The sequence below is a fragment of the Lacerta agilis genome, chromosome 7, assembly GCF_009819535.1.
Source record: "Lacerta agilis isolate rLacAgi1 chromosome 7, rLacAgi1.pri, whole genome shotgun sequence".
Lineage (NCBI taxonomy): Eukaryota > Metazoa > Chordata > Lepidosauria > Squamata > Lacertidae > Lacerta > Lacerta agilis.
In genome coordinates this window covers 38,768,686-38,793,820 of record NC_046318.1, presented here as the reverse complement: position 1 = coordinate 38,793,820, position 25,135 = coordinate 38,768,686, and the positions used below count along the sequence as shown (strand labels likewise).

General features: G+C 41.1%; 1 protein-coding gene and 1 long non-coding RNA gene across 3 annotated transcripts in view; one reads left to right on the top strand and one right to left on the bottom strand.

Annotated features, from left to right (window-relative positions):
- Positions 1–49: 49 nt before the first annotated feature.
- On the top strand, positions 50–24,889 carry LOC117049862. Of its 2 annotated transcripts, none has more exons than XR_004427023.1 (4): positions 50–196; positions 15,048–15,228; positions 22,345–22,476; positions 24,808–24,889. It is a non-coding gene; the product is annotated as an uncharacterized LOC117049862 (long non-coding RNA). The 2 variants fall into 2 exon arrangements; XR_004427022.1 differs by lacking the exon at positions 50–196 and adding an exon at positions 2,625–2,687.
- The window catches only part of PIEZO2 (piezo type mechanosensitive ion channel component 2), a 207,668-nt gene continuing 195,853 nt past the window's right edge, over positions 13,321–25,135 (bottom strand). The window contains exons 47-54 of the mRNA XM_033154879.1: positions 24,800–24,947; positions 21,684–21,872; positions 21,145–21,237; positions 20,398–20,570; positions 19,050–19,169; positions 17,562–17,641; positions 16,954–17,122; positions 13,321–15,207 (exon numbers count right to left, since the gene is read on the bottom strand). Of these exons, the coding sequence (XP_033010770.1) occupies positions 14,955–15,207; positions 16,954–17,122; positions 17,562–17,641; positions 19,050–19,169; positions 20,398–20,570; positions 21,145–21,237; positions 21,684–21,872; positions 24,800–24,947 (1,225 nt within the window). The 3' untranslated portion in view covers positions 13,321–14,954. The remainder of the gene's footprint in view (positions 15,208–16,953; positions 17,123–17,561; positions 17,642–19,049; positions 19,170–20,397; positions 20,571–21,144; positions 21,238–21,683; positions 21,873–24,799; positions 24,948–25,135) is intronic.

Sequence of the window (25,135 nt, the reverse complement as noted above, 5' to 3'; positions counted from 1 at the left end):
CTGATGTTTAGTCAAAATTTCCTTGTATCTTGTATCTTGAAGCCATTGGTTCAGATCATACCCTCTGGAGCAGGAGAAAACAAGGACATTTGCAATTTGGAGGCTCTTGAAAGTAGAAGTACATGAATTGCCTGACAACATCTTCAAAGGAAAGCTCAGCATTGACAGTGACCTCTTCAGATGTGACATGAATAAGGTATTCAACACCTTGGCCAATGACTTGCACCTCACAGATTTGGGTATGTAGCATGAAGAAATGTTGGGCACTGTGCACTACATGTTTTTTGAGAGAAGGTTGACTTTGCTCAGAGGGATAACAATTATGGGTGGCCAAAGGTAGGCACACTTGGAAATTGCCTTGAACCCCACATAGTATGAAACATGGAACAAAACAAACAGTTATCCATATGGATACTTGTAGTTTTTACTTTTGCTTGTGCAAACATCTTGGGGGCAGCTTCAAACTGGGAAAACGTTGCAGGGGATCCTGGTCTTTCTTTATGGTGCCTGTTTAACCTTTCATTATTATTAAAGTGAAAGATACCAATCACAAATATTATAAATCACACATATTTTGGCCATAAATGAAGTGGCAAAGCCATGAATGCTTAAAACATGTACATTGAGCCTTAGGAGTACTGTATGAGCAAATTCTTCAGCTTAAAACACCTACAGAGCTTCACAGCTCATGGATCTGCCAAGTGCCTTGACGGTTTACTGACTCACTCCAGTTTTTCCCCCTTCTGGCCCTGGTCCTCTCCAAGTAACTCTGCTTCCAAATGGAACAGCTCCGAAGAAAGAATTATGGTGACTTGCACTCTGCTGGAGCTCATGACATTTTATTAGAGGTCGCAAGAGAGCGGTTAACCTCCATGTGCCCTTTGATTGTGAATTCCTCAAGCAGAACAGCATGTTTATAAGCCTTTGATAGTAAATATATTAAACCTCCCTGCTAGAGGGGGTTTCTTTGTGAAACCTTGGGAATGGCCCCCTAGTCCAAATATCCTACTGTTGAGTAAGTTCAAGTATGATTAACTGAAATAATTGCATATTCTACCCCTGCCTCCCCTCTTTCCTCTCTCTGCTTTCCCTGTTGCATCTGGTTTGAAATTGCAAATTGGAGTCCATCAAACCTGTTCCTTGCAGAGCCCTGTGTGTGTGTTTGATGTCAAGCCTTTACAAAGAGAACACTTGCCTTCCTTCCTTCATTGAATGAATCTCATCCTGCTGATTTGAGGTTTTTAAGTGGGACATTGAACACGCATGTCATCCTGTATTGGTATTACAAAGAGACTTGCACCATCACATAAAATAATAGTGGCTTGTCTACGTTTGGGCATAAGCAGATGGTGTTATAGCAAGGTATGTTCCCACCCAAAGAGCTAGGGGTGTGCATTTGAATGAGCCATATATAAGCCACAATCCTATTTTGTTTCAGCATACATTTTGAAGTCTGTTCTACCCTGCTGCTGCTTCTGATTTGTTTTATCTTTACTGTATTATTTTTATCACAGTAATCTGCCTTCAGTATAGGCCAGTATAGAAAGGAGAGGTATTAAATCAGAGACTAAATAAAAATAGATATGAAGAATTGTGTTGTTCTGCTGGGGAGCAGAAGAGAAGTAGTAATAACATGAACAATGTGTTTGTAGAGAACAGAATGTAAGATGACTAACTGTTTCCCCAAGCAATTTGTGATTGGGGATTGATGACTTCAGAATATGAAACTTGGAAACCTAAACTCTAAAGACGGTGGCCTGGTTTGTATTTCATGGTAAGCGCAAACTATGGCTTACCTAGAAAGGAATTCATTGCCATTTTGCCCCTCCCTTGTCCTTTTTATTGCCTCACTGCCCTGAGCTAAGCCAATCTTAGTGTGTCATCCTAACACAGGTTCATGCTTAAGCTGTCTCCATTCCTCACTAACCTTGACTTGGCTTGGCACTGCAGTAAAAAGGACTGGTTATGAATCAAACTGCTGGGAGAAATGTTGGCTTGTCAAAGACTAAAAAAATGAAAGTTTGATACCTGCAGCTATTAAAAGTTCTGCAATTTCAAACTGATAAGAAGGCCAAATTCAATGCTTTCCAGTCTTGCAATTTGTGAGGGATTGACTCACAATTGAATTTATGGATAGCAGAGTCATGACCGGTTGTTAACTCTGCTCCTAGTAGTACTAGGTTGGCTTTATGTAGGCTATTGTGGATGTGAGACAGAGAGATTAAATCTTTGGCCAGGGCTCATCTGGAACTTTGTTCACTGTTGCAGATAAAACCTATGCAAGAAGACTTTTGTATCCTGAGGAAATAGGTACTGGATTGAATGGTTATTCCTCCCTTATTGGTACCTTGGCAAGGTTTTTAGGTTTTATTTACTGTGTGGGCTCCAGGGAGACAGAGCAGCAGGTTGGTGGAAGATTCACTTGTGGGCCAGCTGTAGGTTGAGTGCCTGCAAGCAGCAGTGCAGCTGCAGGACTAATTAATTATGCTGCCTCAGTAGGTTGACCTAGTTTACCAGGTGGGAGGGATTGACATAATAGGTCATCCAGCAAGAGGCCAGCAGGGGTATGGAGCATATGCATTTCTCAGATGGGGCCTGACCCCTGAGCTTCAGTGTGGGTCCTGACTGTACTGGCCAGCTGGAGTCTCTCCGTTGATTCCTGGCGCTCCCAATAACTGAACAGGAAGGTACTGTACATTATTTTGTTCTTACTATCTTCCTCATGCTGTGTGATTTTGCTTAAATACTGTACTGTTTTTACTGTTCCAGTTACAGGTGGGTAGCCGTGTTGGTCTGCCATAGTCAAAACAAAATCGAAAATTCTTTCCAGTAGCACCTTAGAGACCAACTGAGTTTGTTCCTGGTATGAGCTTTCGTGTGCATGCGAACTCAGTTGGTCTCTAAGGTGCTACTGGAAAGAATTTTCGATTTTGTTTTGTTTTTACTGTTTTTTATACTATTTAATAGAAGCACTAAACTTCCTTCCATTTGTGTTGTGATTGCCATTGAATCCAAAAAAAGCCCTTTTATTTGGTGAAACAACTATCTCCCATGCTGGTTGTCAAGTTTTAATGTTTTAATATATGTTCAAGTGTTTTTTTATTGCTGAGATGTGTTTTTCCTAGCACTCTTTTTATTGTGTTGTACACTGCTTTGGCTGCTGTCCTCATGCTACAGAGAACAGTTGTTTAACTTTAAAATAAATAAAATTCATGGGGGTTTCCTGCAATAGCATAATTCCCCACCTTTGGGAGTAGATTAATTTGTTAGCAAACATTTGGGCTTTTAACTCTTTTAGAGCCTTTCTGGTGTGGCCTTCAATACTGGAAAAGAGTGACTTTGCTCCAGAAGGATGTATTTACCGGTATATCCCTTTGCCAAATAGTTATATTGGATATTCATGGCTTGTGAACTCTAGGCATCCTTCTGATCTAAATTCAATAATTTCTTTTCTTATTTTCTGAAAGGCTCACAATACAGGAATCTGGAAGTTTTGGTCAAGCAAAAAAGTCTGGGCTAATCAAAATTAGTTTTAGTTTGGGATTTGCACCAAGTAAACAAGATTAGTTAGTGCCTGATTTATGCACAAGCTAGGTAAGCTTGTTTCTCCCCCCCCCCCCCATGGTAGAATTTGTAGGTGCTCTTTGTGCCTCCAGGGGGAGGGAGTTCCATTGTATACTCCTCCCCTTACCTGTGCCCTGTGCGTGATAAGTAGAAACTTACGATTCTGAGTTAGTGGCAAACCGGGATTGCAGATTATTTGAGCCTGGTTTGTGGACAAACTTTGGTTTGCACAAACTATAGTTTGTGGTTTTGGCTAGAAGGGTTTGCAGATAGTGGTTTGCTTCTAAACCAGGATTGGGACTTGCTAATGGTATCTAAACCGTGGTTTACCAGTTTGCCTGAATAGACACACTTCATGGGATACACATTTACTACAAAATAGAAGATGTGAACCTGTGTTTGATTTTTGTGTTGCCTATTTATTGACTGAGCAGAGGGAAGCCTACCATTGGTCTATACTTGTTTTTATGATAGTCTGAGGCCTGTTCCTAAAAACTAGAAAGAGAGGGCTGTTGGTAGAAAGCTACCTAGATCAAGAACAGTAGGAAAGCAGACACTTCCTTAGGGAGTTACAGGCATTATTGCAACCTCCCCTTGTGGTTTGTATTGTGATTTTTATATGAGACACATTGTGAATCTCTCCCCCAACTAAATATACAGTACATTTGTCTTGAACTATTCAACTAACTTTAACATCTCCTGCAAAGAAGGATTGCTTTCTTTAAGCCAAGAGCTGAATTTACTGCCAGACAATCTGGACAAACTTGCGTTCACTCACCTCCAATTCTGTAAGTACTCTAATCTCTGTTCAGGTTCACATATAATGTACACACACAGAATCGGAGACAGATGCATTTTGAGCCAGAACAATACACCAAGTTTCATGTTGGATTCTCAGACTCATCAAATTGTATAGAGAAGTTTGTAAAAGCTGCCAAAACTTTAGTAAGATTTTGGCAAAAAAACCCAACAAAAAACCAGGAGTAGATTGCTAGATCCATTAGAACAAAGGTCTAGGAGTCAAAGCTCATGGGTTTAGCCTTTTGTTGGCTTTTGTTCTTTCACAAAGATTTTTAACTGCTTGGAATCGCTATTTATCCTTGGGTCAGATGGAGCACCACAGTGGGTGTCTAGCCATTTCCAATTTTTCTGTTTTGTTGCTATGCAATATACCTTAACTCATCAAGGCTCTGACTACTTATTGTCTATGGGCCTTCTAAATTTTGGCTGCTCAGGGATAGTAGATTCTTCCTCCTCCCCCCACGTACACATTCTTCTTTCTTGAAAAGAAGACATAGTAGCTTTCCTATGCAGCTGTGCAGAGTGAAAAGATGTTGATTTTCATAGCAAGCAAATCTTAATTTTACCATTCAGCAATCCTGGCACTTTATATTTTCTCCAAGAGGCTATGTTGCAGAATAAGAACCCAATCCTGTGAAGCTTTACTTGAAAGTAGGGTCCACTGAATTCAAAGTAGCAGCCAATCCTATGCAAATTAGTCTAAGTTAACCAATTTATTGTGGCATAAGCGCCCAGGGACTAGAGTTGGCTTCATTTATAGAACAAGTGAGCTCTTGTCCACAAAAGGTTAAGCTATAAAGTCTGTTAGTTGTTAAGGCCCCACAAGCCTCTCTTGTTGACAATAGTCTGGATGCTGTGATGCACAGTTAGTCACACTTCATTCTGTAAGGAATTAGGGGGCTTGTGGGTATGATTGCTGATAAGATTATTGAAGTCAGATATGAGGGAGACCCATAGCAGGCATAAATGAGCCTAAAGCTATTTCAGAACATTAAGAAATCATTGATCAGATTGGGCCATAGTCACAAGCCCTGTTGCCATGATGTGAGATTTTAACAATGGGAGAAGGCAAAGAGGTTCCCCTATTGCAGGTGTGAAGTACCTGTGGCTGTCCAGATGTGGCTGGTCTACAAGTCCTCTCATCCCTGGTGTCTGGTCATACTGCTTAGGAGTTCAGTCAGCTGAGAGTTGGAAAGCTCTGAGAGTCAACATCTGAGATATTTGGAGGGCCACAGAGTCACCATCCTTGCCTTAGAAGGACTGACTATTCCCTTAAATCAGGCATAGGCAAACTCCAGCCCTCCATATGTTTGGGACTACAATTCCCATCACCCCTAGCTAACAGGACCAGTTGTCAGGGATGATGGGAATTGTAGTCCCAAACATCTGGAGGGCTGGAGTTCGCCTATGCCTGCCTTAAATGAAGTCCTCAATATAATTTAATCACAGTAGTATTTTTAAAATTTCTGGTTTTACATATCTGATGCTTTGTAATATAAAACTAGGGAAGTGACAATGTAACCTCAGATTCGCTGTTAAGCAGGGTCCTCTGTGGGGGCAGGAGTTGGAGCAGACACGCTGCTACATGAATCAGGCTCTCCTGTCAACCCATCTTCCCTGGCATGGATTTATGGAATGGCAGCAGAAGATTAGTGAACTGCCATAGGGTTGTTCCCATAATGCTCCAGTGAGTCACTGTAGGAATGTGAGAATGGCAGGTGGCTTGACTTAGATCATGGTGTTGCTGTTTACCACTGGTAGACTTGTGGGGGTGGTGCAGAGTATGCCAGTGGGGGTTACTTTGCCTGCCCCTCACTAGTCTGAAGCTGGTCCTGTTTTTGAGAGACATCTACTCCTTGAATCTGGTGTTGCCTTTTGACCAGGCACTGGTTATGTTTTGCAGCTGTATCTATGGTTATCTCATGCAGAACCACGCTTGCAACTCCTATATGTTTGGGGGGCTATGGTTTATTTCCTCTAGAGTGATGGTGGCAGTGGCACCATCCTATCACAGATATTTCCCTTTTCTGAAAGGAGGCATGGTCCTGAGGACAGTGCAAGTCAAATGTGAGCTATGAACGTTGTGTTGAAAATATATAATGAAATAATTATGCATACCACACTCACTGATGAGTAAATTCATTTCAAACGCCTAGCACCTGCAATCTGTCTGGCTTGGCTCCTTTACAATTGTACCTCTAGCCAATTTATACTTAACATATGCTTTTCTATCCACTCCTTTTTATAGAGCAATGGAGATGACAAATGCAGATGCTCAGGGTCATCTGCTGTTTTGGCTGATGTGCCTGCATACTGTAGCTCTGTTCTCACAGCAGACATCATACTGTTGTTGGAGATCAAGTCCTGGCTGAAGTTTTTAAATAGCTCTGTAATCTCCAGAGCTGTCTGATATATTGATTTGGTTACGGTTATTAATAAGAGGCAAGTAGGACCTGCAACAAAAAGTTTGCACTGTTCCAGCCAGTCATGGCCACCTCAGTGCTATTCCATTCAGTTTCCCTCTCTTGACAGTCAGCCTGTGGCCACTGAGTGTGGTCATTGGGCTGATTTTGGGGGATCACTCATTTATTAGGGTGTTGTGTTGCTGGCTTTTGTGTTTAGGTAAGCATTGGGGTCCCAGAGTCTGGTGGCGCCTCCCTCTTTTGCATGGCTATTGCTATTTTGGCTACATAAGCAAAGGCTGAACATTAGAAAAGGAAAGGATGGTGAGAATCTCCCTTAAGGGACATGATTTTTTTCTCATTTTCTTGTCCCCAATCTTTCAACCATAAATAGCTACTTTTTACTTAGGGAAAAATCAACAGCCCCTGCTTCACTCGCATCCACATCCACATATGCCAGGCAACAGCCATGTTAACGTTTCATCAGAGCAGTTAAGTTTTCTTGCAGTAAATGACAACAGTTCAGTTAGTTTCCCATGATTTCAAATGTTGACAGAAGAAGGAAATACATCCACAACATTATAAATTGCCAGGAAACAGGAGGAATTTGGGGTTCTGTTCTCACTTGAAGCAGTAAAGCTGCATTTTAACTGTAATGGACAAAATGTTAACAGCTTTCAGTCTTTCATTGGCGTCTGGAGGCTCACCAGATCCTTTGAGTGGTTTATAGCAGTGTCTCAATTAATTGAGCTTGGAGCAGAAAGCCCATTCTGGTCAGGACGCAGGAAAACAGCACCCCAGGTGTTTCACTTCAATAGCTTTTCTATTTTAGCAGCAGCAAGCATTCCTAATATCACAGTTTGACACAGCCGACTTCTTAAAAATGCACTTTTTCACTTGCGCTTGTTCTAAACTCCCAACAAGTAAAGTACATTTGTTAATTATAACTAAGGTCACATCAGACATTTAAAGCATTATTATACCATTTGTACAATCATAGCTTCACTAAAAAAATTGGGATCTGTTGTCTGTTAAGGATGCTGGGAATTGTTAGGATATCCCCATTTCCCTCCCAGACTTACAATTCCAGAGTATGCTGGGAAAAGGGATTGACTGTTAAGTCACACTCCGGGAATTGCCAACATCAAATATGGCAATTCTGCTCTTTTCCGGAAGGATGGCATCCACTTCTCTGATATGGGAAATGACATCTGGTTGTCTGATATTACCAAAGGTCTTCAGGATTGGTTGCAGCTGTGAGAGTATTTGGCGGCGAGCCCCTTCGGCTCGGGTGGCGGTTAGGCATTGGGTTTAGTGTGGTATCGGAGGGCAAGGTTCGGGCCATCGCCTAACCCTCCTAAATTTTGGGCATTCCGTAAAGGAATCTGGCGGTCGTGGATCCTGTCCAATGCTCTGTTGGTGGCTAGGGGCCATGGCACGACCTCCGGTGACTTCAGGGGGTGGAGTTTCCAGTTGTATCTTGCATCAACAGGCTCCACCTCATGGGCGGTTAACCCTTGAGTGACTCCACGCTCTGCGGGGGGAGTCAACTATAGTCTGTTCAACCCAATGCCTAAGCCAAAACCACTCACACGCTGTAACCAATAAAGTTGTGGCCTTTTGCCTCCATTTAACCAAAAATTTATGTGTCATTGTGTTTTATTCCTGACATGCGGGAGTAGGGTCCTCGAATCACAATTGTACCTTTGGGAAGGGGATCTCCTAACAACTCTCAGCACCTTTAACAAACTACAGTTCCCAGGATTCTTTGGGGGAAGAGGTCATTTGATCACATTTGATGTGAATGTCCCCAAGTGGAGAGGTTTTTCCCAGTGGCATAAAAGATATAGCAGGATGCGCTGCTCCTACAGCGCAGATCATATTGCTTCAATTCCCATCCCTGTTTTCTGTGTAGTTAAGTTACTTGGGTGCTTTGAGTGTAGGCGTTGGCTCAAGAGACCTTGATGAAGAAATGCAATGAAGAATAATAACATTTCTTATGTTTCATTGCAGCAAAGTCCTGTGAGTGAATTAGGCAACTGATGGGGGAATCTTAGTTCATATGAGCCAATTCTATAATCAGTGGCTAGCTTTATATGGATAAACTAGTGCTGCTATCTCTGCTCGCTTTGCTTGCCCAAAGCCCCTGCCAGCTAGAGCTCAGTTGGTTGGAACATGGTGCTAATAATGCCAAGGTTGCAGGTTTGATCCTAATGGGACAGCTGCATATTCCTGCATTCCAGGGGGTTGGACTAGATGATCCGCAGGGTCCCTTCCAACTCTACAATTCTATGATATTACTGGAGTTGCAACACGAGTTATTTAAAGGGTGAATAAAAAGGTCTTCATCTGGCACCAAAAAGACCACAAAGATAGAGCCAGGCAAAGTTCTATGGGAAGTTTCCAGATGACCTCTCAGAAGCATTCCTTCATTATCTAATTCTGCAAGTGAGATGGTAGACAACTTTCTCCTCTCCCTTTAGCTATGCACAGTGCAGAAAGCAGCACTCATACCCCAGAGAGCCAGAAATTCAACAATCATATGGCTGACTGGGGTGGGGCATTGACATAACCCTTTTGCTGCCAACATGTCTCACATTTTAGTTTCTGATAAAAGGAAATCAAAAGCCCAACATTCCAGAAATATGTACTTTTCTTTATGAAAAGAAAAGAAATCTGGGCTTCTCCTATCTGAGGAATGTGCTGAATAGTACTCCCATAGTCTACACTTCTCACAACCATCACCAGTGGGCTTACTGGCCATATTAACACACAATGCATGTGGTATTCAATTCTTTCTAAGATTCCCATAACCTGTGAATGTCTGACTTTTTCTGCATCAGTTGCCTGCTGCCTTGAATATCTTACAGTGATCACTTTTACCCCAAAGAGTATATTCTTAATAGTCTGCAAGCCAATGAAGCAGGTCTTGATTGTGTCCCACAATTGTGCACAGCAATGTCATCATTCTTTTCAGTCCATTAGGCCAACAGATAACTCCCTAGGTTTGGTTTAAGCGAGGTATATCTAATTTTTTCTGCTGATAGGCTTGGCTTTCACTTCATGAAATTTCCACAGATGCAGCACAGTAAACTGCTATTAGGGCATCTTTTTGGAACATCTGCCCTGCTCCAGCAAGTATAATTTAGGCTTCCACATATATTGTGGGATAAATTAAACAAAACAATGAAAGGTCTGCATTTGTTGATAACCAAGCAGCAGTGACTGCAGGTGCTTCCACGTGAGCTGCTTAGTCACCGACAGCACAATCCTAACCATTTCTATGCTGCAACCATATACCCACTAACCTTGGAGTAAGCCCCATTGAACTCAGTGGGACTTACTTCTGAGTAGCTATGGTTTTGATTGATCTGCTAGCCACTTTTGAATTGTCATTCTTTGTTCACTGATTTTTTTTTAAAAAAATGCATAATAGGTGAATAGGCATGCTGCTTTCATATACTATACTTCTAAATCAACTTTAACTGCATGTCCTGAATCTGCTGAATATCTGATTGAATCCCACCCAAAACTATTAGCCATCTATAAGTGCCCTTTGTGCATTGGGTATAAGTTCCTATCCCTTTTCTGAGCTGAGGAGGGAAGGACCTCACCCAACACACCTATGTTGGGACTCAAGCTCAGGATAATGACAGAAGACACTTGTCCCTTTCACTCTGGACATAGTGGTGGGATCATGGAAAAAACTAATTTTGGTGGGCATAAATTTTGTTTGCTGCGCTGATGACACCAGTTATTGAAAAATGGCAACAGAGAAGTATTATTGTTAAAAGAAACTTTATTCAAGAAAAAGGCCTTTTCATATCATAATTACATTATACAAAGGGTATTAGTATTTTAACATCTTTTTTTGCTAGTCACATTGCCACTGTTTTTTCATACTGCATTTCAGGCAACAAAATCAAACACTAAACCATAGCTTGACTTATAGTGCATTCATAGCTTTTTACATGTATTTACAGTTTTAGCTGCAAGGAAAGATGTTGAAAGTGGGATGGATCAATAACAACCAGAATTGAGACACCATGGCATTCCTGCTTCCTTAGAAATCTATTCTGTGCAACATTCCCTTTTCCAATTAGCCGTATTTGGTGTGCCTACACAGCTCTAGTACAGGCACCCCCTCACTTGCATGTGATCAGCGTGTGCCATTTGCGTGCACTTTTTTTCATCACCAAAAGGGGGCGGAACAGGGGAATCCCCACTTGTGCTCACCCTGTGTAAGTGGGGATTCCCCTGTACATGATTTTTGTTTAAATGAAAGAGGCTGGGGCCTAGAGGTACATTAGATTGATAGCTATACTTCCACCCCAAGGTTCATAGTATCAGACAGAAAGCACACTTCATCACTTTTGCTGACTGACTTGCAATAACACCCCCCCCCCCGACATCCATGGTGTTTAACCTTACCATGGAAATGAGCTTAAGCCATTCTTGGAGCCATCTTTCTAGAAGTTCTTGCTCTAACAGAAAAACACTTCCATTATTGGATAGTGCTTATCTTCAAGAAATAGTCACCAGGGCTCAGGCATACTTGGATGCCATGCCATTTGCCTGGTCATTTGAGTTTTAATCCTAATGTGATGGGAAAGACTGCAGTTAGTTACTCAGTGGCAAGAGAACAGCATTCTGCACAAAGTTGGAGGTACTTTATTACTTCACATGTTCCAGGACATGGTCCTGGTACAAATCAAGGCCGATCCCTAGGTGTAATGTATCACAACATTGTTCTAAAAAAACAAGAAGATACATATAATTAATTCTTTGAAAAAAGTTATGCTTTATAAATAACATGCATGTACAGGAGAGATAATCAGACACACAGTTTTCCTTCAGTAAGGATTTAAATGTGATTTAATCTGCTTTGGTGGTTGATTAGAGCTCAACCATGCTACTTAGAGCCCTATATAGCTTTGATCAGAAAAAGGCAGTAGTTTTGGAAGATTCAAATAATCTGCTGTTTCCTATGTTCAGTCCTGTACTGAGGTACACAGCACCTTGAGGACACGGGACATGTACAAAGGACTTTTATTTCCTAGCAGATAGCGTTTGAGGACTGCACAAATCCTCATGTATTGTTACAATTTCAGTGTGAAGCATTTCCTTTAAAATGATGATTACTGGCCCAAAGTGACAGGTATGGCTTGAGAATGGAGGAGTAATAAATAACTAGCAGAGGTCAAGAAGGCAGAGACATATTAACAATTACAAAGTCAGCAGGAAATGCAGCACCTTCCCTAAGGGCTAATATGTCTGGGGCATTATACTTTAGAAAAAAAAGTGGGAAAGTTTTGAAAGGCTTATAAAATCATGCATAGTGTGCAGAAAGTGGACAGAGAACTTTTCGTCTCTTTCCTACTACTAGAACATGTAGCCATTCAATGAAATTGAATGGAAATAGGACAGCCATATACTGTATAACACATAATTAGCTCATAGATTTTGCTGCCCCAATATGAGGTGATGGCCACTGATTCTGGATAACTTTAAAATTGAGTATTTTAGACAAATTCTTGATAGCTAAATGCAACTGCCCAATTCTGAAGCAAGGTGCTTCTGGGTACTAGCTGCTGATGGGCAAACAACAGGGACAAACTGTTCCCTCCATGGCCTACTTGCGAGATTCCTGGAAACGTGAGGTAGGCTGCAATGGGGAAACGGGATGCCTGACTTTTGTCTAAATCTAGCAGGGCCATTCTATACCAGTCAGCTTCTCTATTGGTTCTGTCTTACTAATTTGATTCATATTCCATAGGGGAGCCATGTTAAATCTCTTGCAGTAAAACAGTATTTTTGTTAGCTTTCTGGCACAAGCTTTTATGGACTGCAGCCATTGTCAGATACATGAAGAGTTCTCCTTAAGAAGTAGGCACATTTAGCTACACAGGTAAAGGGAGGAAAATGTGTTTAAAAAAGGGGGGGGGACAAAAGGCCTTGAAACATCTGATTTCTAAGTGGAGCCTAATGTATACAAGTTTTCATCTTGTGTAAGTTTAGGGTCTGCATATATTTGTAAACACTTCATGTAAGTCTTTAAAGGACTCTGTTTATGTTGCTTCTGTCAATGGCTTGTTTACAAGGAGAGCTAGACTTTTAGTAATAAATCTCTCATCATAAATGAATAATCTCTTGGATCTAACTATGCTTTGTTAGGAAATTATAATATTTGAATATGTGTCGAGTCACCATGCGTTTTATTGGTGCAATATCCCAAAGTGGTTTATTTTGGTGTGCACTTCCTAGTGTCAATATGCTAATTTTCACAGTATTGAAATATACCAGCAATGTTTTTGATGGAAACAGATCAACTGTGTGGGCATGACATGTCACAATTTTCTTCTAGCTAACATACACCCTAGACTAAAATGTGCAAGTAATTTTACAGTTTCCTGTTCCGTTCCCATCTACCTTCTAGTGACTTGTAACATTATCAAATACAATAAATAGTTATGATATTTCAATGATTACTGACAGTCTCACTACTTAGACACTTTTAGTTTATAAAAAAAATTTCATTCAATGTAAACAAGCATATGAAAAAATACTTCTGAAATGACTTTGCAGCATGTGCTTTATTTGTCAGTATGGAGTGAAAACTGCACAGTAAAACCCCTTAGCATACCTTATCCATTCAGTGATTTTTCTGTTGCTGAGAGAAATTGCATTTTCTAAACCATGTAATGCAAATTACATTGCAACACTTAAATGTTCATGCTACACTGTCCTCTGCTAAATAGCCGGTGTTCACCAATAGCAATAATTTAAGAAAAGCCCCTTTTTTCAAGCTCATTATATATATGTTTTATCATAATGAGGAACTTTAAAAACACATCCTGGACATAAAAATGAGAATTTGCATATGTTAACATTTCTGTATACCTGAAACACTGGAAGGAAATACTAGGTAGAAGTCAGATGGTTTACATTTAAACATCAATATAGGGTGATCTTTTTCTTTCGCTTCCTACAACATGCTTTCCCCTATTTTGTCTTTAAATGTTTCCAAGAAATCAAAGGCTAAGTTCAAATGAAATGCAAAACCATGATTAATGGTATTCATCGTTTACAAAAATCACACCATGGTTTTGACCTTTCCAATGTACAACAGTAATACAACAGTTTAAAGCTTCTTGTCCTTTCCCAGCTGGCCAAGACTCAGCTTCTTTAAATTCACTCTAATTTCCATGGTGGTGCAGCCTCTTAAAGCAGAGCAATGGCCCTAACTGTGGTTTGTCAATGGTCTGTGAATTCAGACATAACAGCAAACCACAGTCGGCACACACTGTGGTTTGTAAACCAGCTCTAAACTGTGGTTTCAGGTGCTAGTTTGTCAGCGCCCAACCAACCATTGTTTTTGGAGAGGCTTGAGTTCAGATATTAAAAGAAACCATAATTTGTTTTGCCAAACATTGTATCTGAACAAGCCAAAAGGCATCATAAAGTTCAACTGGCTTATTTAAAAAAATACCTGCCTACTTGGGAGCAATTGGCCCAGCAAAATATTACAACGTTTCACCATAATCATTATTCGCTAGTTAAACTTTTAACAGTTTTTATTTTCCTGAGTAAAGTCACTGATGTTTTCAATGCCTCCTGTTAATTGTCCAAATAAAATAAGGCAGTTAAAGATAATGTCAGCGAAGTTTTTTTCCTTCCAGAAGTACATCTGCAGATCTGGTTTTCTAGAAATGCACATAACAAAGTTGCCTTCAGCACCCACTGTAATCCATTGTCTTGGAATTTCTAGAACAACTCCTCAGATCGCTGCTGCCCCATGAAAGTGATGGAAAGCAGCATATTGCACTTCACTCCAGAATAAGTGAGGATCTGATTAATTCAGCTGTGATATCCTTCTTTTTCCCTTGAGAATGAGAGTTGAAGCCCAAGTCAGACATGGATGCAGAATATTTTGTTCACTAAAATGAAAAGCAGATTTCTCTGATGTTAGAGGAGTTGTATTTGAAAAAAAAGGCTAGCTTTCTTCATCTTTGATTTGAAAGGCAGCATATATTTCTAGGGAGCCAAATGGACTCCACAAACAGAAAATTCATTGCTACCTAATTATAAAAGGCTTCCCTCTTAAGAGAATGTTGTGCTTTGGTTCTTTTTTAAAAAAATGACAACCAGTTGAAGTCATCTTGAATTACAATGCAAATCCCAAAAAGATCAATTTGTTTTTTCTCTAGTCCATTTGATCATAGTCTCTGGGGAGCGGTACAGGAATATTAATTTGGCATATAAATCTTCTTCCAATTCCAGTTCACCAGTCTCCCGCACTAAGAAGATGTCTGTGCACAATTTGAGGATGCGATCTACATTGGGAAGCTCTTCAAACATTATGGAGTGGGAAATCCCACTGAAGAACTCACGGACAAATTTTCCTATTACCAGGACGACTGAAGCGTATAATCCCATTATGCTGCAAAACAAGGGGAGAAAGGTAATAATATTTTAAAATGTGAAAAGATTTAAAATGTAATCACAAAATTATGAAATTTGGATACTGAGAAGAAAGTAAAACATAAAATTAAAGTGAATTATAAACTGGGTGTATTTTTAATAGGTCCAAATTACTTTTATTTCCTACCTCACCAAAAAGAAATGTCCTGAGGGAAGTATACAACATAAAGAAAAACAGAGGCACAAGTAACAGGGGAAGAATATGCAAGTACTATGACACATGCTTGAATGTAGTTTCTGTAAAGGTAAGGATAGAAGGCTTAAGCCAGATGTTTACAAAGTCATTAAGATCTAGGATTGTGGTATCAACATGGTTTCATCAAATGAAGGCTTAGCAAGTTGAATGAATAGGAGTAGGGCTGGGCGATATTAGGATTTCAACATCACGATATATCACCCATCCAAACATTGCGGTTTGGCGATACACCGTGATGTTGAAAGAAGCTGCTTTGGCCCCAGCCGGCAAGGCGCAGGGTGAAACTACTTCAGCTCTCACTGTGGGAGCTGAGGTGCTTTTATCCCAGTGCCTCGCAGGCCAGGGCCAAGGCATCTGCCACCAGCCTGCCGCTCAGCTGGGGGGCAGAAAAGCTCCCACCCTCCCGCTGAGCAAGCCCCAATGTCTCCATTGAGGGACAGGCAGCTGTGTGTCCCTGAACGGAGAAGTTTAAAGGTGCCTCCAGTTCACACAAGCCAGAGGTGAGGTGGGGGCTCTGTTACACTTGAGGGAGTTGTCTTTGCTGCATTGAGGCGGGCGAGCTACTTCTTTCTCCCAAGAAAGAGGCAGTTCGCCCACCCCTTACTCCCCAAAGATGGAGGAGGCACTGCCGACTGAGCTGGACAGGCTCTGTTTGCAGTGCTTTCTCTGCCTTTGCCAGTGCAGGGAGTGGGCAAGAAAGAGGCAGCCCGCTTGACCCCCTGCTCCCTGAAGGTGGACTAGGCAGCGGTAGCTGCCTTTGCCTGTGTGGCTGCAGTGCCACTTTCCTTGTTCACCCTGGGAGGAAAGACGGAGCCCACCCTCCCAGGTGAAGGCACACAAGTGCATGGAGAGGAAAAGAGGTAGCTTGCCAGGCTTGCCTCTGCTGCCTTGGCACAGGTGGGAGAAGTCTAACGGAGCCCCCACCCCCATCTGCAGCTTGCGCAAGCCAGAGGCGATGTTAAGACTTCATCTGGGTAGCGTGAAGCCTCCCACTCCCCAGCATGCAAGCAGGAGAAGGATCAGCGGGAGCACTTTTAACAGAGCCCTCACCCTGCTGCTGGCTCAGGGGCTCCATAAAACTGCTTGGCTGAGGCAAGGCTCAGCCAGGCTGCTTAAAGAAGTGGAGGGAGGAACAAGCTGTATTGCAATTTCACTCAGATGCAGCTTGTTTTGTCCCTTGGCGTGCTGGAGGCACTCAGTGGCAGTTTCACCCACAATATACCACCAAGTGAAGCCATCAGCACAGTCTGCCCCTCATTCTGGCCGATATATTGACACCCAGTGCTTTTTTTCCACACCAAAGAGTGCTGGAAAGCACCACCTTCAGAAGACCCACCCTAGAGCCCATGGGGGGGGGGGGGAGAGGAGAGAGAGCTCCTCATGAGGCAAGGGCAGCCCAAGCCACCTCTCCCTCCCAGGAGATAGAGGTCACCATGTGCAAAGGTGGCTTCTTTAAACTGCTTCTCTGCAAAACCCCTCGCATGATATTTGTAGAAGATGGTTGCTTACCCATAGCCTGCCAAGAATCCCAGGCTAGGAGGGCTAACTTTGTCACTGAACACAATAAGTTCCAGACTTGTATTTCCTGTTCCCAGAGTTTTTTTAGTCTGGTTTAGAACCCACCACTCAGTTTCATCATGCCTGGACAGTGAAACAGTGATGTCTTCATTTTTTCCATCTACAAAAACCAAACAAACCATTTTGTCAGCACCTCTTGGCTTATGTGCAAATTAACTTAATTTCAGTTGTTATCTGAGGAATTTTGCCTCAGCTCTTATACCCACCCCTATACATGCAATCTAGACCAGGGGTCAGCAAACTTTTTCAGCAGGGGGCCAGTCCACTTTCCCTCAGACCTTGGGGGGGGGGGCGGACTATATTTTGAAAAATATATGAACAATTCCTATGCCCCACAAATAACCCAGAGATGCATTTTAAATAAAAGGACACATTCTACTCTTGAAAAAACATGCTGATTCCCAGACCATCCATGGGCCGGATTGAGAAGGCCCCCGGGTCTTAGTTTGGGGACCTCTGATCTAGACAATAAAGTATCAGAATCAGGGTACATTATGAAATATGTTCCTGTTAGAAATGAGCAGTGGATCCCTCCATACCTGTCAAGAGCTGCTTTATGGGTTTTGCAACAGAATCACTAGGTGCCTTGATATAGCGTGGATACACTTCATTCAGTATTCTGCAGAAGAAAAATAAATTAAGGGAAAGAAGAAGAGTTTGGATTTGATATCCCCCTTTTCACTACCCGAAGGAGTCTCAAAGTGGCTAACATTCTCCTTTCCCTTCCTCCCCCACAACAAACACTCTGTGAGGTGAGTGGGGCTGAGAGACTTCAAAGAAGTGTGACTAGCCCAAGGTCACCCAGCAGCTGTATGTGGAGGAGCGGAGACACGAACCCGGTTCCCCAGATTACGAGTCTACCACTCTTAACCACTACACCACACTGGCTCAATACAAGGTCATTTGTAATTTGCTTTGGATATAAATTTTACAACAGGAAAGTACTAAACAATGAGACCACAGTCAAATCTGGGAATTACAGTTACTTATTCTTCATGGCACTGGATTCTAATGCAGAGCTTTCCAAACTTTTCATGTTGGTGTTTTTAGACATGCATTATTTCACAACACAGTAATTCAGTTTTACTAGCAAACTGGAGGTTAAACTAACCCCTTTCCAGCCCCAGGAGAAGTGTTCATGTGACATGCCAACACACTAGTGTGTTGCGACACAGTTTGGACAGCTCTGTTTTAATGGAATTTACAGTATTTTTCTGTCAGTAGCTAGCCCTGCCTCTACTAAATATTCTCCACTTTGGGCAACCTGAAGCTCTCATGTGGCCCTCATTCTACCCTATCTTATTGTATGCATTTCTCAGCAGCTCCCTTCCTTTCTACTTTTGCCTCTCTCCCCTTCAGCACCTCATCAGGTGCCCTTGGCTTGAAACAATTCAGCCTTTCTCCAATAGCTAATTGCCAAAGCTGACGATGTCAACATCTTCGTTTGGTAGCGCATGTGCATGCACACAGCAGGTGGTAGGTAGGACTCCTCCCCACTTCATTACAAGAAAGTGCAGAAGGATAAATATAGTTAAATGAGGTGATCTTACTGAAAATTTTTACAAGAGTTGCAATATTGCAGTTTTCTTTGCCCAAGTCAGTACAGTAATCTGTAAAGGTAAAGGGACCCCTGACCATTAGGTCCAGTCACGGACGACTCTGGGGTTGTGGCACTCATCTCACTTCATTGGCTGAGGGAGCCGGCATACAACTTCCGGGTCATGTGGCCAGCATGACAAAGCCGCTTCTGGCGAACCAGAGCAGTGCACGGAAACGGCATTTACCTTCCCGCCGGAGTGGTACCTATTTATCTACTTGAACTTTGACGTGCTTTCGAACTGCTAGGTTGGCAGGAGCAGGGACCGAGCAATGGGAGCTCACCCCGTCACAGGGATTCGAACCACCAACCTTCTGATCGGCAAGCCCTAGGCTCTGTGGTTTAACCCACAGCGTCACCCGTGTCACAGTAATCTGTAGCTCTGCTTATGAGAAAAATCAACATATAATAAGCATAGAAGATAACTTACACAGTAGCAACTTGCTTTTGGTTGGCCATCATTTCAGCAATACTTTTTCTTGCTTGCTTTCGTAGGTTGTGACTCTGTTTATCAGATGCTATTTCTGCTTTTGCTCCAAGGGACATGTTTCTTTAAGAAAATGTATAAACAACAGTAATGCTGTGCAACAGTTCATCAATGTATAATTGCTCTGACTTTGCTGTACTCAAAATGCCATTCTCACTGGGCGATGGACTATGTTATATTTCATTGAGAACTAGGAATGAAGGCCAAGACCCAATTCTGGTAGACCCCAGTTCTGCAACATACAGGAATATGATGGAGGAGGGGATCCATTGGGAATGTTTTCCCCCTCCCTCCAAGAGGGGCAGAATATAATCAAGACCCTTCACTCCTAGGGGACTTGCTTTCTTTTCAGTGTAGGGAATTGCAGGAGCCCCGCATGCTGGCCAAACAGTCACAAGGCCTCTGCACTTCCTTTTAACATATGAGATCTGTATGAGGTATGAGTGGAGGATCCAGCAATGTGCAGATTCAAGAGCAGAACCAAATCCAATCCGTACATTGGTCAGGATAGTTCAGATTGGGTGAATGTGCATTAGATTTCCTTTTGGGCAAATTACCGCTCCATTACCATAGGCAACTCAATCCTTTAATAATAAAATAATAATAATTTATTATTTATACCCCGCCCATCTGACTGGGTTTCCCCAGCCACTCTGGGCAGCTTCCAACCGAATATTAAAAACACAATAGAGCATTAAACATAAAAACTTCCCTAAATAGGGCTGCCTTCAGATGTCTTTTAAAAGTAAGATAATTGCTTATTGCCTTGACATCTGATGGGAGGGCGTTCCACAGGGCAGGTGCCACTACCAAGAAGTCCCTCTGCCTGGTTCTCTGTAACCTCACTTCTCACAGTGAGAGAACTGCCAGAAGGCCCTTGGCGCTGGACAATGGGGGTGGAGACGCTCCTTCAGGTACACAGGACCCGTAACTACAATATTTCAAAAATAATTGCCCTGCCCCCTGTTGAAGCAACATCTACATCCAAGTACTATCAGAAAACCCAACTGTCTTTTATTTGATGCTAATAATTTTGCTGCACCTAGAATGTCATGGTGGGAGACTTTTGTCCTTGCTTCTTTCCATTTTCTAAGAGATGACAAACAAGTGATCCAGATTTACCACAATGTATGTGTTCTGCAGGGAGCTCATGGATTTGGCAGGGGGCTTATAGCTGGCTCCTAGTGCCAGGGAACCTTAGACAAAGTGATCCCTAAACAATGATATGTAGGGATTGTGTCAGTCACCAGACAAACAGCAATAATACTATATGTTAGCAATGAGGCCATACCTTTGAATACTCCATGAAATAACTACAGAAAATTCAGCATTCTCTGCGTTGAGCTCATCAATCATTTTTTTCCTGCTGGGAGGGCTGATAGTCCATAAGGAATTTGAATTGCCTTCTAGCTGTGCAACTGTTATATCTTCATTACCATAGTTTTCTAAAAACTGTAGAGCAGCCTAAAAAAGAAAAGGAGGAAGATGAAGCTTTTATCCCTTTGCCTTCAAATTCTTTTTGGTACTTGTTGCTGGTGTCATTCTTCAGTAGCCCACAAAAAGATGGAGGGAGAGGCAGTTTGGAGAAAATATTATGTACTATGACTAGGACAATAGCTGAATGCAAGGGGAAGTGCTGAATCAGCAAACTTCACCCAGGAAAAGCAAACAACTGCAACACATTTTTGTCAGTGCAGCACCTTAAAACTTGGCATGTTTTATGCCATGATAAAGATTCTGGTATTACAGGCAGATGGAAATAACTCTATAGTTAATGCCAGTGCTTTCCACTCAGTATTTTGCCATTACAAAGTATGAAAATTCTATTAATATTAAAATCAGTTGGAAATATGACATGGAGAATCTACTCCAGAGAATGCTAATAAAGAATGTCTCAGTTCTTGCCGCTTTAAAACTACAACTACAGTTGCTGTGAACTACAGCCTTCACTATGCTTACTTGTTTGTTTCAAGGCACTTCTAAATCACTTGATACCTTAAAAGTTCAACAGGCACTTAAAAGAAATAAAATTACTTACTGTATTAGAGCGAAAACTGTTTAGGAAACTTTTATATTCCACTGATGTCATATTTTTTAGTTGACTCTGCTGAGCACTCATAGTAAAAATAGGCTGGAGAGTAAGAACACAAAGTTTAATAACAGAATCAGGATTTAATTTTTTTTAAAAAAAGAATCAAAATTCAAGGCATTCATTGAGGCAGCCAACCTTCTCTGGACCAGCTATGTCCTTGCTAGTCCAGATTGTGGAGCTCACAGAACACTGATTTTACACACACTGAAGCAACTGGGAGAATTCCTCAGTGCCAGGAAAAATATACAAGGTGGGCACTCCACACTCACTCTTATTTCACAGAAATCACATATCTTGCCTTCTAGGAGGGCTCAGAGACTTGGGTGTTTTTTTTTTTTAAAATGCAAGCTTAGAGTCTGGGGCAGCAGTAAGAGCCTTCACAGGCACTGGGCTGGCAACTCCTGACATACATTTATATAAGGAATGTTTAGTATTTAAAGGAAACAGATGAAGAGAAAGATGACATTTTAGTTTCTTGTTCGTACCTGATAACCTCCTAAAGTTATTGTGATGGATACATCAAGAGGTTTATTTGTGACGCCTGCAACAGATTTAATTAGAGACATGAAGAGCAGAGGGAACCAAACGATGCAAATCAGCAAGACGATAATCATGCCACCCATTCCATATTTCACAACCTTCTTCTTCTTCTGGCCCCTTGGCTGTGGATATCTCTGTAATTAGCAATATAAAAAATTAAGACTATATTGCACTTTTCTAGCGTTTTTAAACATTATTTTACTTTGGATTTTATGAGCAATCTTATATGCTATATGTTACAAGCATTTTCCAAAATTTAGTGTATACTTATTTTAGCCATATATATATTTCATATTTCAAGGAGCCATAAGCCCCTGTCTTGCCATCCATAGTTAATCATTTAAATGATATTAGAAGGCTGCAGCTTGCAGGATAGGTTGGACACCCTTAAGAAAACCATTATCATCCAAGGATGGGGGTGGACAGTGAGCTGGAAACATCTTAAACCAAGTATAATAATATGAGGCATCATAAACCACAACTTGTTTTGCATAGGATAGCAATTAGTTTGATGTAAAAAGCCCCTTGTCTTAACCTATCTGGGTAGATTTCTAGCCAGGTTTTTAGGGCTCTTCCTTCAGTGATTGCTTTGGGTCTTATTTTCAGAATCACTTCAGCATATGGCAGCCACAGGAAACAACCATTTGTGCATCTTGAATATATATTGTCATGCAGTGAAGTCGGCTTTTGGCATTCCACCCACATGTTGGAGTCTGCAGTGGCATACTAAAGTCTAAGGTACGTAGTACAGGGCAATGGTAGTATATTACTACTTCAGCATGCACCGATATCAGATGATATTCAACAAAGGCTGTTTTTTGGGCATCAAGCCCAGAAGCAGTTGTTAGAATAGGCCTTTAGACAGTCCCTGGGTCTATCAGTTGAGGAAGAGGAGTTATTAAATTAGACACCATAACTCATAAAAAGGTGATGGTGGGCTTACTGTAATTTTTTTTTTAAGTGAAAAGGAAATCAACTGGACATACAGGAATTTACAGTATTGGCCTATACTGGCTCAAAAAAGCTAACAATGCATGCAAAATACTGATTGCATGCCAAAAATAATAAATTAGAGTTGCAAACTAATTCCTACTGAAGTCAGTGGCAACATTTCAAATGCTTTTAATGGATCTGGAGTGCACCCATAGTTGAAATGTTGCAGTGGTCCATTTAGAAGCTATTTCCTGCAGTTCACATGAATTTATGTTGAACAGTTCTGCTTTTGGTTAAGAGTTCCTGTTTCAGGTAAGTAAATAAGGAACTTTTTGGACCATTGCATTTGAACCAGGTTCAGCTGTTATAACTTTTTTATGCCCTGGTCCTAAATTCTTAGTTTTTTCCCCCCCTAAACTACTGTTAAATTTAAGACTTCTGAAAATAAGAGCTGAAATAACATTTTCTGGGACCCTTTAGTTTTAATTCTTGTCAGACTTTTAAACCATCTCTGGAATATGTGTATACAATTCGAGGTTTACATTTGCAGACACAATTGTCTATTCATATGTGAAGGTACCTGAAATAAAATTAGATGAGCACAAAACTACTTGAAACACCATCAGTGTAAGAACGTAATATCCCTATTGGATTGTACTGGTGCGATCATGAGAAGAATAGCACCTTAAAATATTAGAATATATAGAATTTGCCAGCATGACAAATAGATTGAGATATAAAGATGATAAGGATTTAAAAGAGGTTTGGACATTGTATATAGATTATATGGAAAGATATTGCAATAAAAAAATAATCGTAACAGGCTGACAAAAAATACTCAGCAGTAGAGGTTACAACGTGGGATAGTGTAAGTAAGGTAATGAAAACAACTTAGTATAGTAAGAAAACGCAACTGAAAAGATAGCAGATAGGAAACCAGGGAAAGAATGGAAGGGAGTAAAGGTTAAGGTTTATAATAGTGAAACAAATTGGATAAATAAATTATGTTACAATTGATATTCATATATTTGTTATTTTTCTTTTTTATTATCCTGTGTATGACTGTAACACAGTATGCGTTGATGATATGATAAAACAGAAAAGCAAGTAATTTTATTTTTCTTAAAGAAAAGGTCACTTACTGGATCAATCCAAAGATCTTGTTCTCACAGTAACCAACCAGATGCCTATGGAAAGTCCACCAGAAGGACAGGAATGCAACAGAACTTTCCCATTTGTGACCCCCCCCCCCCGAGGCATTCTCTAGCCATCATGACTAGTAACCATTGACAGCCTTATGACTTGTCTAATCCCTTCTACAGCAGGACATGGTTGGTAGTCGTCACTACATCTTGTGGTAGTGAATTCCATAGCTTAGCTATGTGCTGGGTGAAGAAGTACTTTTTATCTATCTTGAATCTTCCAACTTCCCAACACGCAGCTTCACTGGATGACCCCAGGATCTAGTATTATGAGAGAGAGAAAGCAATTCTCCCTATTCACTTTCTCTGCACCATACATGTTTTTACACTTTCATCTTGTTGGTCTTTACCTGCCTCTTTTCAAATAAAAAAACTCCAAAAATTGCTATCAGTGGCTAATAATAAATCCATGGCTATCAATGGCTACTAGCTATGCTTTGCCTGCATGATGGCTATGCTTTGCCTGCATGACTGGAGCCGCTATGCTTCTGAATACCACAGGAAGGGAGTGCTCTCGTGCTCGGATCCTGCTTTTGGGTTTCCCACAGACATCTGGCTGGCCACTGTGATAACAGTATGGTGGACTACATGGGTCATTGGCCTGATCCAGCAGGCTCTTCATATAATAAGAATCTAAGAACCCAAAGTTCTTAGGTTCTTATTATTACTTTTCATAAGGGAGTTGCTCCAATCCCGTAATCATTTTTGATTACCCTTTTCTGAATCTTTTCCACCTACATAATCTCTCTCATGAGATGTGGTGAATAGAACTGTGCAGAGTGATACCATCATAGATTTGTATAAAGGCATGATTTTCAGATATGAATTTTCTATCTTGTGCTTCTTCAAGATCTTACACTATGATCTATGCCCTCATAAAACATTTAATGAAAATAAATGGGTTTTTTTTCTATAAAAAAACTTACTTTTTCAGACTCTCGCCAGCACTTTAGAATGAATATATGAGCATAAATATCTTCAACACAGATCCAGCTAGAGAGACTTAATGTGGTATCTGTCCAAACCCAGTCCATTACTGCCCTCAGCTCAGTTAAGAATGGTACCAAGCGGAATCTAGACAAAGAGAAATAATCACAGGTAAAGGTTCTGTTTTAACTGAAGAATTTAAATCAAGTATGTTGTAGCATTTAAGATTTCAGGTGATTTATGTGCTGATTTTTTATTGTTTTGGTTAAATTTTGGGAGTTCTAAAAGATTAGTTACGTTTTTGATCATTCATGGGTTCTAACCCAACATGACTA